Here is a 13,827-nt window from a genome sequence, read left to right on the forward strand (position 1 = left end):
AGATTCCTGATGAGGATTTGGTTGATAGTTCTAAGAGTCCTTTGTGTGTGACAAGTCTCTTTTCTCTTGCTGATTTCAAGCTTCTATCTTTGTATTTCCACAGTTGATTATGAGGTATCTTTGTGTGGGTCTCTCTGAGTTTATCCTACTTGAAATTCATTGAGCATCTTGGATCTGTAGACTTAGGATTTCATCAGATTTGGAAGGTTTTCAGCCATTATTTCTTCAAATATTCCTTCTGTCAGTTTCTCTTTTCTTCTGCTGGGATTCTCACATTACATGTGTTGGTTCAGTTAATAGTAACCACAAGGACAATTAGGCTCTGTTCACTTTTCTTTTTTTTCCTATTCCTCAATAATTTCAATTGTCCTATCTTCAAATTTGCTGATCCTTTCTTCTGCTTGTTGAACTGTGCTTTTAAAGCCTCAGTGTATATTTCACTTCAACTACACTCTTTTGTTTCAGACTATTATTTTGGTTCCTTTTTATAATTTCTGTCTCTTTACTGGTATTCTCATTATGTTCACACAATGTTTTCCTGTCTTTGTCCATGTGTACCTTTAGCTCTTTGAGCACCTTTAACTCAGGTGTCTTAAAGTCTTTGCCTAGTAAGTCTGACGTCTGGGCATCCTCAGGCATATTTTGTATTTATTTATTTTGTTCCTTTGAATGGGCCACACTTTCCTGTTTCTTTTGTGATGTTTTTGTTGAAAACTAAACATTTGATTCATATAATGTAATATCTCTGGAAATCAGACCTTCCTCCTTCCCCATAGTATGTTTTATTGTTATTGTAGGGTGTCTCTATGCCAGGGATCAGCCTGAGGTGAAACTGTTAGGTCTTCTCTGAGCCTTCATCTTTCCCAAGACTTTTAAATTCTCCCATATCTATTGCTGTTTTTTAATATCTTTAAAAAATAGATATGGCTCCTTTAAAGGCTCTGGAAGCTACCTTAGCCAGTTGGGGTTGACACAATGATGACCAGACTCTGTGCCTATACCTTTGCACTCAGAAGCAGTAATTCACAATCAGAACACAGAATGCTCATATTTGACACAGAACCTTGATATTTGACAATGAAGTCCTTTTTGTCCACTCTGCTCCAGGAAGCTTTACCAGAAATAAAGGTTACTGTCCAAACAGCTGCCTGACATGGAGCTGAAGGGTGAGAGCTGGACAGCTGTTACCAACTGAGGACTGAAATCAACTAATACTAACTACAGTTTACCAGCAGAGTTTCATCCTGGAAGCTGCAAGTGTTCAAATAGACTCCAGAGTTCCAAAGCTGCCACTTCAGACAGTTTCAACCAACACAAGTGTTGTCTAGGTAGAAAGATGGATTTCTGGAGTCTTTTACTCTGCCATCTTTCCTGGCATAAACCTGGCCACTTTTTTTCAATCCTCATCTGAAAATATGTTTATTGATGTTAGAGAGAGAGAGAGGAAAGGAAAGAGAGACAGAAAGAAACACTGACGGGAGAGAGAAACATCGATTGGTTGCCTCCCATACGTGCCCTGACTGGGGACCAAACCCACAAACTTTTTGTGTACGTTCCAAAGCCCTTCAAATGTCAGTTTCTGTTATAGATTCTTATGATTAAATTTAGGTTATGAATTATTTTAAAAGATACCACAGAGAGTATGTGTCCTCTTCAGCACATCATATATCGAGTTACTTAATGTCCCTATGTATCATTAGTGATTTTAACCTTAGTCATTTCCCTAAGATGGGGTCCACCAAAATTCTACACTATAAACTTGCAATTTCCTCCTCTATAATTACTACATATTTGGAGGGGGAGATACTCTGAGATTATGCAAATACTGTGCTTCTTAAAATTTCACCCACTATTTTAGCATCTATAAGCAGATCTTGCCATGGGGGATTATTGTTGAGGTGTTCTGAAGGTAATTTTCCTATTTTCCTCATTGCATATGCACTTATTAATGAGAATTCCTTAGTGAGGAAGAAATGTTATTTCTTCTGAATTTGTTCATGTATTCAGTTAATTATTTATATCACTATGAACTCATGGATACTTATTTTATTATTTGTTTTATAATCCAATATTATATTTATTTTATTATTCAAGTTGTTCCAACTCTGGTCATTGAAAGATCTTTTAGTTTGGCTCCTATGCCTAAAAAAAATTGTATTATTTCTTTACTTGCGGGCACCATAAGATGGTCAAGACTCATATTGTACTTGTTCAACTCACACTGTGTAATAAAGCAGTTTTCCAAGGCACACTGGTTCTATTTTTATGCATGCTAGGTGTGTTCATTGCTACTTGAGTATTGCTGCGTCTAACCCAATTCACTGATTTTTGCTTTTTTTTTTTTTTTTTTTTTTTTTTTTTTAGTGTTAAAACAACCTTGCACTCCTGGGACCAGTCCTACTTGTTCAGGGTGCATTATTCTTTTTTTAAAAAATTGCTAGACTAAATTTGCTAATATTTTGTTTAAAATTTTGTGCCTATATTCATAAGAAATATTTTTCTAGAGCATACCATTTTTATAATTTCATTGGTTTTAGGATCAAGACAAGCTAGGTAATGTATGCACCTATTCTAATTTCGGAGAGAATTTATGACTTGCAATGAATTATTAAGTGATAGAAATCATTGACAGACATCATGCAAGAATGAAAGTTATGGCCTTCCTTTCATCGGCCATTTATGGATATTTTCCACTTTACTCATGCCATTTGATGAAGTTCTGTGGTACATTATTGGGTAGTTTTTAATTTAAGCACAGGCAAAAAAACTAGGAAAAAATTCCACCTTATATGTTAGTTTTAAAATCTTATTTTAAAATTAGTTTTGTTATTTTTTAATCTATTCCGTAGATAAAAAAGGGTTTTTAATTAGTCTCATTCTTACAATACTTCTTTCCAAAACTTGTAAATTATCCCAATGAATCACTGTACCTATATGTTTCAATAGCTCTCATATCTTCATCATCAAATTCATCTTCAGCTTCCTTCAACTGTGCAAGAGTCATCTTTTCATATGGTTTAACTAAAACAAAATAAATTGTGGACAACTGAATTGTTTAAAAATAATTTTACTTTATACTCACTTGTCTAGAAAAAAATGATATATTAAATAAATGGAGATCAAGACTATCTTTAACAGTGTCTGCAACATATGAGACTACTTTGTGGCTGACTGCTTCAGGTTTGCTTAAAGAGTTACTACCCCCTCAGAGTCCACAGAACTATCAGGCTACATTTCAAAGTAAAAGTAAAAATCAATTAGAGGTGGAAGAGGGTACAGGGGGGATAAATGGTGATGGAAAAATAATAAAACAGACCCTATAAATTTAGATTTTCCCAAATACCAGAAAATCTTGACAAATAACGTGTACTATATAGAATGATCAAAATAGAAGGTAATCACAAGGTAGAGAAATATGGTAGACAGGGAAAAAGTATCAGTAAATTTCAGCTCTGCTATTAACTAGCATGTGAATTTCAACACATGAATTAGGAACTTTAGATATTAGCAAAAGTATGGGTGGGACATGCCAAATGATTTCTAATGTCCTCTCTCCCTTGAAGTTTATGAAATACACTATCATTATAATAACTGTATTATCCCCTTCATCCAGGCCACCAAATGTACAACTATACCCATTGCTTCTTTCTGTAAACGTAAAACCATCTCTTCAATTTCATCTTTTGGCTCTTCTTTTGGAGGAAGAATGCCAAAATCTCTTAAAATTTCATTCCATTCTGTATCTTCATTTGGATCCTATGTAAAAATAGAAAATCTGTCAACATAGTTGTGTATTTTATTATGTATAAAATTGATATGTAGAATTTCCAACGATGCAATGAACTCTACAGATAACTATATAGTTAGTTTCAAAGAATAAAACAAAGTGGTCTACTTTTTTCCCATTTCCCAGAACTAATGGGACTACATACTTAGATAAACAGAATATATTCTCTACTGTCAAAAATTACAGAGATTAAAAAAAAATGAGAACACATATAAAATATTAATGACGTAAACTCAAAAAGCCATGGAATATTTTCTGATGAATATAGTAGGCAAAACCAACTCTCATCATGAACAAATACTGTTTTGTTTCTAGTTCCACATATAATTCAAGACCTCCAGGTAAACTCGCTTCTCTTCTGAGCTATAATGTACAGTTTCATAGGACCTGCACTCCCAAGTCAGACCTTAGAACAGGCCAGGAATTTTGTATAGGTTAATTTCTGTCCAATCATAATTTCTTTCTATGAAAATTAGCTTTTGTTCCTTACTATTAGGATTTGATATATTAATTTCTGCATTTCCAGAAGTTGTCTATCATATGTTAACTATTGTTTCTCTAGTTTGCTGTCCATTTTTTTCTGATATTTCCAGAAGAAGGGAATGCAACTGTGGCAAACAAACTATAATATGGCCTTGTCTGAGCTCCACTTTCTGGAATTTACATCCCTGAATAACCCACTCTCCTTAATTATGGGTCAGAACTGTGCCATGCTGTTAACCAACAGAATATGACAAAAGCGAAGGAATACCATTTCTGTGATTGAAATTCTATAGACTGCAACTTCTATCTTGCCAGCACTCTCTCTCGCTTGCTGGCTTTGATGAAGCAAATTGCCATATTGTGAGTTGTCCTATGGAAAGAACTATGTGACAAGGAAAATGTAGCCAACAATTAACTAGAAACTGAGGTCCTCAGTCAAATAGACCCAACTACTATGTAAGGCAGGGGTGTCAAACTCATTTTCACCGTGGGCCACATCAGCCTTGTGGTTGCCTTCAAAGGGCTGAGATAATTTTAGGACTGTATAAATGTAACTACTCCTTAACAGTTAAGGAGTTGAAATTTCATTCTTGCTAACTGCAAGAGGCCAAAAGGCTAAGAAATTGAAGAAAGGTCCACAAATACGAACACAGTGACCGAAGGCAGAAATCAATTTTTAAAAGAGTGACTAGGAGAACATCGTATATCTGGAGTTTTAGCGAAAAAATTCTAAACAACCCATGGATCAAAGAAGAAACCACAAGAGAAATCTAAAAACATTAGGAATTGAATGACAGCAATAAAACCATATATCAAACATACGTGAGTTGCAGTTAAACAGTTCATAAAAGGAATTTTATACCCTTAATTTAACATACCAGAAAATGAAAAAAAGTCTTCAAAATTAAGTTGTAAGCTTCCTACCTTGGAAAAATAACATCAAAATTCGTCAAAGGTAGAGGTAAGGAAATAATAAAGGTGAAAGTAGAAACTGATGAAATGAAAATATGAATATATAATAAAGACTTAAAGGCTAAAAATTGTTTCTTGGAAAGACTAGTGAAATTTGTAAACACTTGCCAATACTGACTTTAAAAAGTGAGAAGGTACAAATAACCAATATTAAAAATGAAAAATGGGAATTATTTTTTATGAGCCAATATCAATACTTTAATAATGCAAATTCTATAGCTATGTATTTGGTCTCAATCCAAATATATTTTTTAATTTAACCTTTATTGTATATTTTCCATTACCATTCAGTCCCCTTATACTCCCCTCCCCTCAGCAATCACCACACGGTTGTCCATGTCCATGAGTCCTTTTTCCTTTTTGCTCAAACTCTCCACATCCTACCCTCCTCCCAATAGCTGTTATCCTGCTCTCCATCTATGAGTCTGTCCCCATTTTCTTTGTTAGTTCAGTTTGTTAATCAGATTCCACATAGGAGTGAAATCATATGGGATTTGTTTTTCTCTGAGTGGCTTATTTCACTTAGCATAATGTTCTCCAGGTCCATCCATACTGTCACAAAGAGTAAAATTTTCTTCTTTTTTATGGCTAATATTCCGTTGGGTAAATGTCCCATAGTTGTTTGGGGCACTCATCTACTGATGGCCACTTGGGCTGCTTCCATATCTTGGCAATTGTAAATAACACTGCAGTGAGCACAGGGGTGCCTATGTTCCTTCAAATTAGTGTTTTGAGTTTCTTTGGATATTCCCAGAAGTGGGATCACTGGGTCAAAAGGCAGTTTCATTTTTAATTTTTTAAGTGTCTCCATACTGCTTTCCACAGTGGCTAGATTGCAACCAGCAGTGCAAAGGGCTTCCTTTTCCCCACATCTTCATCAGCACTTGTTGTTTGTTCATTTATTGATGAGAGCCATTCTGACAGGTGTGAGATGATATCTCACTGTGGTTTAATTTGCATTTCTCTGATCATTAAGGATGTTGACCATCTTTTGTGCAAAAACTTTTTATTTTGATGTAGTCCCATTTGTTTATTTTTTTCTTTTGTTTCCTTTGCCTGGGGAGACATATCCAATAAAAAATTGCTGTGAGCAATGTTCAAGATTTTGCCACCTATGTTTTCTTCTAGGATTTTTATCGTTTCGGGTCTAACATTTAAGTCTTTGATCTACTTTGAATTTATTCTTTTGTGTGGTGTAAGAAGTTGGCCTAGTTTCATTTTTCTTCACCTATCTGTCCAATTTTCCCACACCATTTACTGAATATTCCATCTTTAGCCCATCATACGTGCTTGTTTCCTGTGTTAAATATTAATTGACTATAAAATTGTGGGTTTAAAACAAGCAAGCAAAATATAACCAAAGACACTGAAATTGAGAACAGGCCGACAGTGACCAGAGGGGAGTGAATTTCAGGGGAAAAAGGTGAAGGGTTTGTAGGAACAATTATAAAGGACACATGGACAATAACGGGGGGCGGTGGAAATGGGAGGGAGGTGGGGAGGGCTGGGGGTTAGGCAGGGGTGGGGGGAAAAGGTAGAGAACTGTACTTGAACAACAATAAAATTAGAGGGGAAAAAAACTTGTGGGTTTATTTCTGGGCTCTCTATTCTGTCCCATGGAGCTATGTGTATGCCCATACCATGCTGTTTTGATTACTATGGTCTTGTAGTATGGACTCTTGAGAGGTAAACAAATATTTAAAAAGAGGTTCCTCTCTATTGTAATTTGTTCATTGTTTTTTCTCTTTAAGGTAGAAGCTTAGATCATTGACTATAAACCTTTCTTTTCTTATATAACAGCTTAGAGCTATAAATTTCCCTTAAGAAAATTCTTTAGCTATATCCTACACATTTTAGTATGTTGTATTTTTATCATGCAATTAAAATATTTATAATCTCACTTGTGATTTTTTTTACTGACATTTTTATTATTTGGAAGGACACTTTGATTTTCAAATTATTTGGGCTTTTCTAATTTAATTCTTCTTATCAGAAATATACTTTGGTGAGATTTAACATTTTTAAACATATTGGCTTGTTTTATGACCAAGCATATGGTGTATCTTAGTGAATGCTAAAAAAATGTGTATTCTGCTACTGATGTATTTCTCTATAAGTCAGTGAATGGTTTATAGAATTGTTCATATCTTCTATTTTGTTAGCAATTTTTGTATCTTATTTTTCTATCAACTACTAGGATATTAAAATCTCAAATTATAATTGTGAATTTGCCTATTTCTTCCTTAAATTCTGTCAGTTTTTGCTTTATGTGTTTGAAGCTTATTTGCAAATAGTTTCATTTGTATCTTCCTGGTGAATTTCTCCTTGTATTATTATGTTTCTTTTTATTTCTACTGGGAACCTTCATCATGATGTCTATTTTGTTTGGTACTAATATGGTTTTTCTCTAGCTTATTCCGAACTACTTTTTAAATATCTTTTTTAATCTTCTTTTCAACCCATCTCCGTGTTTTCATTTAAAGTGTGTCTTTTAGCAATCATTTATAGTTGTATCTTGCTCTGTTGTCTATTCTGATAATCTCTACTTTTTAGTTAAAGCGTTTAGTCCATTTACATTTAACATAATTGTTAAACTGGGTTTAGAACTATTATCTGATTTTTTTATTAGTCTCATTTGGTTTTTTGTTCCTCTCTTCCTTTCTTGCCTTCTTTTGCTTAGTTATTTTTTAGGATTCTGTATTTTGCAACTTGAGTTTTAGGTATACATCTTCACATTATTGTTTTAATACTTATTCTAAAATTATAATGGGTATCTTTAACTTATTACAGTCTACCTAGATTTAATATTGTACTATTTTACATAAAATATGCCTAGTATATAGTCACGTGTTACCAATGACAGGGATACATTCTGAGAAATGCATCAGGCAACTTCACTGTTGTTCAAACATCATAGAGTACACTCATGAAACTTCAGATGGTCTAGCTGACTACATGCCTGGACTATAAGTATAGCTGACTGCTCTTATGCCACTAACTTATAGAGCCTATTACTGTAAGGAATACTGTAGGCAATTATAACACAATGGCATTTGTGTATCTAAGCACAGAGAAGTACAGTAAAAACATGGTATAAAACATTAAAAAGTGGTACAACCATATAAGGAACTTAACCATGAGTGGGGCTTGCAGGACTGGAAGTTGCTGTGGGTGAGTCAGTGAGTGAATGTGAAGGCCTAGGACACTGCTGAACATTACTGTAGACTTTACAAACACTGTCCCACAAGCCCACCCCCTGCTTCCTTCCAGCAGGCTCAGAAATAGAACACTGAAGTCGTCAGTGCTGCTCAATGAACAGGAATGCGGACTGCACTGACTGGCAATACTGAGGAGGAACTGGCTGAGGGAGGTACAGATTACCATGACAGTGACTGTCAGGAGGAAAGGAATGGTGGCTTGAGGGACAGTAGAAATAAGAAATCAAGATGGAGAGATAAGGGAACATTGGAGGTTGTCATGGCAATGTGTCTTGGGCTATTGCATGTTGGAGCACTGGTCAGATTAGTGAACTTGGGGGTATTCATTAAAAAAGAGAGAGGGCATGTAACACGGAAAGGGTGTATAACTGAGGACTCAATGGTTTGACTTTGGAAATTTGTTTTTGACCCTATCTGGCAAAAGGGCTCACTCTGGCATTGAGTTGATGAAAGAAATAAAGCTCATGCTTTACTTCAGTGCAACCTGAAAATACTTCCAAAGTACAGGAGCAGGTCAGCTCCACATTACCACAGAAAGCTTGTACTAAAGTGACAGTGGCACTTAATACTTACAGTGGCTCCTGTGGACTTGTGTCCTTGTACAGGATTTTAGTTCCTCAACAAAGAATCCATAGCAGTGTAGTTGGAGCTCTATCTGAGAGGAGTGTAGCACCCTCTGAATATGTTGCACTGGGGGGACAGGCTCCTCTGTGCTGAAACAGGTCAGTGGCTGACTGATTGGGGTGTAATCTGTGCACTCAAAATGGGGCTTCTGTGAGTGGGAGGAAATCTATTGCCAAGCTCCCAGATATTGTTCCCATTAGAGAAAAAAAATCCTTCCTGAACCACTATCTTTCCATTTCTTACAGGGAATTCAGCCCTTAAAATCTTATAGGACCACCATCATCTATATAGTCCATCATTTACCCAAAATATACTTATTTTGTGGTATGCGACTACATTTGTCCTTTTGTGACTGGCTTATTTCATTTTACATAGGGTTGTCAAAGATCATCCATGTCAGCACATATCAGAATTTCCTTCTGTTTTAAGGCTGAATAATATTTCATTATGTGTTCACACCATAGTGTTTTTCTCTATTCATCCAATGATGGACATCTACGTTGTTTCCATCTTCTGGCCAATGTGAATAATGTTGCTATGAACATATAGTACCTGCTTCAATTCTTACGACAATACACCTAGGAGTGGAACTGCTGGATCATATAATAATTCTATGCATAATTTTAAAGGAACTGCCTAATCTTGTCCAAGGCAGTTGCACCACTTTACAATCCTACCAGCAATACACAAGGGTTCCAGTTTCTCCATATTCTCACCAACACTTGTCATTTTCTGTTTTTAATAATAGTTTTCCTAATGGATGTGGTCTCTCATTGTGTTTTTTACATTTCTCTAATGATTAATGATATTGAGAATCTTTTTATGTGTATATTAGCCATTGTATGTCTTCTATGGAGAGATATCTATTCAAGTTCTTTGTACACTTTTTTATATTTTATTTTTAAATTAAGACAATTTTTAGGCCAGGTTTAGGTTCACAGCAAAATTGAGGGAAGAATACAGAGATTTCCCATATACCTTCTGTCCCACGAATGATGGACACCCCATTATCAACATCCACCACCAAAGTGATACCCTTGTTTAAAGCATATTCCTCACTTAAAACCAAAATAAAATTGGAACAGTTTTTTTTATTAGGACTTTTAGGTTCACAGCAAAATCTGAGTGGTAGGTACAGAGACTTCCAATATGCCTCCTGCCCCCACACATGCACAGCCTCCCCCATTATCAACACCCTGTACAAGAAAGACATATTTGTTACAATTGATGAATCTACACTGACACACCATAGTCACCCAAAGTACACATGTACATTATGCTTCACTCTTGGTGTACATTCCATGGTTTGGACAAAAATGCATGATGACATGTATCCATAACTGTGACATAATAGAGTGTTTCTAGTGCCCTCAAAATCCTCTATGCCTCGCTTATTCAACCCTTTCCCTCCTAACCTCTGGCAACCATTGACCTTTTCATTGTCTCCACAGTTTTGCCTTTTCAAGAATGTCGTATAGGTGGGATCAGCCAGTATGACCTTTCTCAGACTGGCTTCTTTCACTCAGTAATGTGCATTTGTTTCCTCCACGTCTTTTCATGGCTGTATCTTTTCTTTTTAGTGCCAAATAATATTAAATGCCAAAGTACCACAATTTATATACTCACTTACCTACTGAAGGACATAATAATTGACTCCAAATTTTGGCAATGATGAATAAAACTGTTATAACCATCCATGTGCACTTTTTGTGTAGATATAAAGTTTTCAGCTCCTTTGGGCAAATAACAAGGGAGTGATTGCTGGATCAAGTGGTAAGATATGATAAGTCTTCCAAAGGCTGTACCATTTTGCATTCCCACCAGCAATGAATGACAAAATTCCTATTGCTTCCACATTCTCACTAGTACTTGCTATTATCGGTGTTCCAGATTTTGGCCACTTCGTAGGTATGTAGTGGTAGCTAATTATTTTAATTTGCATTTCACTGATGGCATAGATGTGGAGCATCTTTTATATCCTTATTTTTAACTGGTTTATATTTTTGGTGTTGAATTTTAAAAGTTCTTTATATATTGTGGATTTTATTTTTAATCAAACATATATTTTGAAAATATTTTCTCCCATTCTGTGGTTTACATTTGCATTCTATTGATAGTGTCTTTTGATGCATAAAAGTTTAAATCTTGATGAAGTTCAACTTACATATTTTTTTTCTTTTGTTGCCTTTTTGGTGTCATATCGTAGAAATCATTGCCAATCCAATGTCATGGCAATTTCTCCCTGTATTTTCTTCTAAGTGTCTTATAGTTTTAGTTCTCACTTCTAGATCTTTTGATCCTTTTTCAGTTAATATTTATTTATAATGTGAGCTAGAAGTCCAACTTCATTCTTCTGTACATGGATATTGTTTTCCCGACACCATCTGTCAAAAAGACTATCCTTTCACTAAAATGGTCTTGGTACCCTTATTGAGTATCATTTGACTGCATATGTGAGGGTTTCTTTCTGGGTGTTCTAGTATATCCCATTGATCTGTATGTCTTCCTGCCAGTACCACACTGTTTTGATTACTGTAACTTTGTAGTATATTTTGAAACCAGAAAATGTGTGCCTTCCATCTTTGTTCATTTTTTCAAGACTGTTTGGGCTACTTTGGGTCTTTTATGATTTCACATGAATTTTAGGATGGGTTTTACTATTTTTACAAAAATGTCATTGGGATTTTGATAGGGATTTCACTGAATTGCTTTGGGAAGTATTGACACCTTAACAATAATAAGTCTTCCAATCTACAAAGGTGTGATGTTTTTCTACTTATTTTGTCTTCTTTAATTTCTTTCAGCAATGTTTTGTTCCGTGTACAAGTCCTTTACCTCCTTGGTTACATTTATTCCTAAGTATTTTATTCTTTTTTGGTGTGATCATACATGGAATTGTTTTCTTAATTTCCTTTCAAATTATTTACAGTGTATAGAAATGTCTGCATACACTGGATAAAATGTACTAGTTAGGAATATATAATTAACACAAAAGGACTATGCATTAAAATTATAGGTAGTTAAAAATATCCTAATAAATTATACAGTATAAATGAGTACCAAAATTAAGTACGTAAAACCAGAAAAATCACAATGGTTTTACTTTGGGGAAGCAGGTGGGAAGAAACTGTTTCTCTAAGTCAGAAAGTGAGAATTTTACAAAAAACACAGGCATTTTAGACATAGGTGCAGCCTCCTAAAGAAAAAAATGGAAGTCTAACAACAGAGCTTTTGTGATCAGGTACGAGAAAATTCAGGGACTTTCTCAATATAGATGCAACTGCTAGGGTTTTCATTCTGAATGTTTTTAAGGTTGTGGGGTGGGACATTTAAATTGAATTGCACCTGGGCTAACATTGCTGGTCTATTTGTAAGTCAGAAGTAGTGCAGTCTTAAGATTTCCCAGATGGAGGTGTGAACACAATCCCAAACAACTAACCTCCAGCAACAAACCTTGGGAAGAAATGTCGCTCTGTTAAGAGTTTATTTGGATTTCAATCTTGAGATGCACGCAAAATTTAGCTCTTACCAAAAATAAATGTTAAAACCCAACCCCTGTGGGCTGCCCCCCCCCCATTCCCACTCTGCCTCAGGCCCAGTCGGGGACCCTGCTGGGTGCCCCCGACTGCGGCCTGGGACTCCGACCTGCATGCCGTTCAGCCTGTCCTTTCCCGCGACGGTGCCGTTGGACCCTCACCGAGGGCTTCAGGGTTCAGACGTCTCTCCTAGGTGGGAAGAGAGACCCAAAGGAGCCGAGCGGTTTCCACCTCCACCCGGAGGGGGCCGGGAGAGCCAGGGCCTCCTGCGCACGTTTACGCGCGAGTCCAGCGCTGCTGGGTTGCCAGGCAACGCGGAGGCGCGGCAGGGGTGGTTGCGGGTTCCGACGCTCTAGGTGTTGGGGCGCTTATCCCAAGTGGTGCCTTACCCGTTTACCAAGTGGTGCTGATGATGGCATTCCTCTCACCCTGCGGTAGGGCGCCACCGAATCAACGCATTGTTTCCGAGCCTCTGACACCCCGCAGCCCTCTCTTCAGGAGTAATAACAAAATCTTGGGGAGAACCCTTCGGAGAAGTTCTTAACCAGGAGCCCATAGCCTATATCTGGATGGATTTTAGGGGCTCCCTAACCCCTAGGCCCCTATTGTACACATAATTTCTGTTGTATGTGTACAACTTGGGGGAGGGGTGGCGGGAGTCATAGACCAGACCTTTCATCAGATTCTCCAATGGCACTCCACCCCTATCTTAAAAACGCACTGCATGTGGAGACAGGAGCTCCGGCTTTAGGTAGGAAACCTGGATAGGTGGGTTCCTTGGTGTTTAGGTTAAAGAACGGCTTAGTGGGAGCTGCCAGGATCATAGGGGTAAACATTTGATGGCATTGCCAAAAAAGCTTATATACATACGGCCACAGGGGTACACTGATAGGATTTGTAGAAAAAAAAGTTTTTAAGGATGTGATGTTGAGCTTGGGCTCAGCATTGGACCTCTCCATCTGTAGAGCTCAGTTAATACTCAACACAAACAAAGCCTATGCTCCCAGTGGCCTATGTGCTTTCTTGTGTTTGCGTGTAAGATATTGTATTAAATTAAAATATTTAAAAATATCCCATATTTTTGTAATCATATTCTGGTATTTCTTCTTTATTTTAATATCACATGAGCTCAAAAACACATAAGTGGCCTAAGTCTCTGGCATTCTGAGAGGCTCTGGGAACTGCTGCTTAAATTAGTATTCCACTC

General features: G+C 36.5%; 1 protein-coding gene across 1 annotated transcript in view; it reads right to left on the bottom strand.

The window, feature by feature from the left end:
* Nucleotides 1-12,901, bottom strand: part of PDCL2 (phosducin like 2) — a 28,038-nt gene extending 15,137 nt beyond the window's left edge. The window contains exons 1-3 of the mRNA XM_024578378.3: nucleotides 12,730-12,901; nucleotides 3,636-3,756; nucleotides 2,931-3,021 (exon numbers count right to left, since the gene is read on the bottom strand). Of these exons, the coding sequence (XP_024434146.1) occupies nucleotides 2,931-3,021; nucleotides 3,636-3,756; nucleotides 12,730-12,735 (218 nt within the window). The 5' untranslated portion in view covers nucleotides 12,736-12,901. The remainder of the gene's footprint in view (nucleotides 1-2,930; nucleotides 3,022-3,635; nucleotides 3,757-12,729) is intronic.
* Between the last annotated feature and the right edge of the window lie 926 nt (nucleotides 12,902-13,827).

This window comes from Desmodus rotundus, chromosome 4 (assembly GCF_022682495.2).
Source record: "Desmodus rotundus isolate HL8 chromosome 4, HLdesRot8A.1, whole genome shotgun sequence".
Taxonomy (NCBI): Eukaryota; Metazoa; Chordata; class Mammalia; order Chiroptera; family Phyllostomidae; genus Desmodus; species Desmodus rotundus.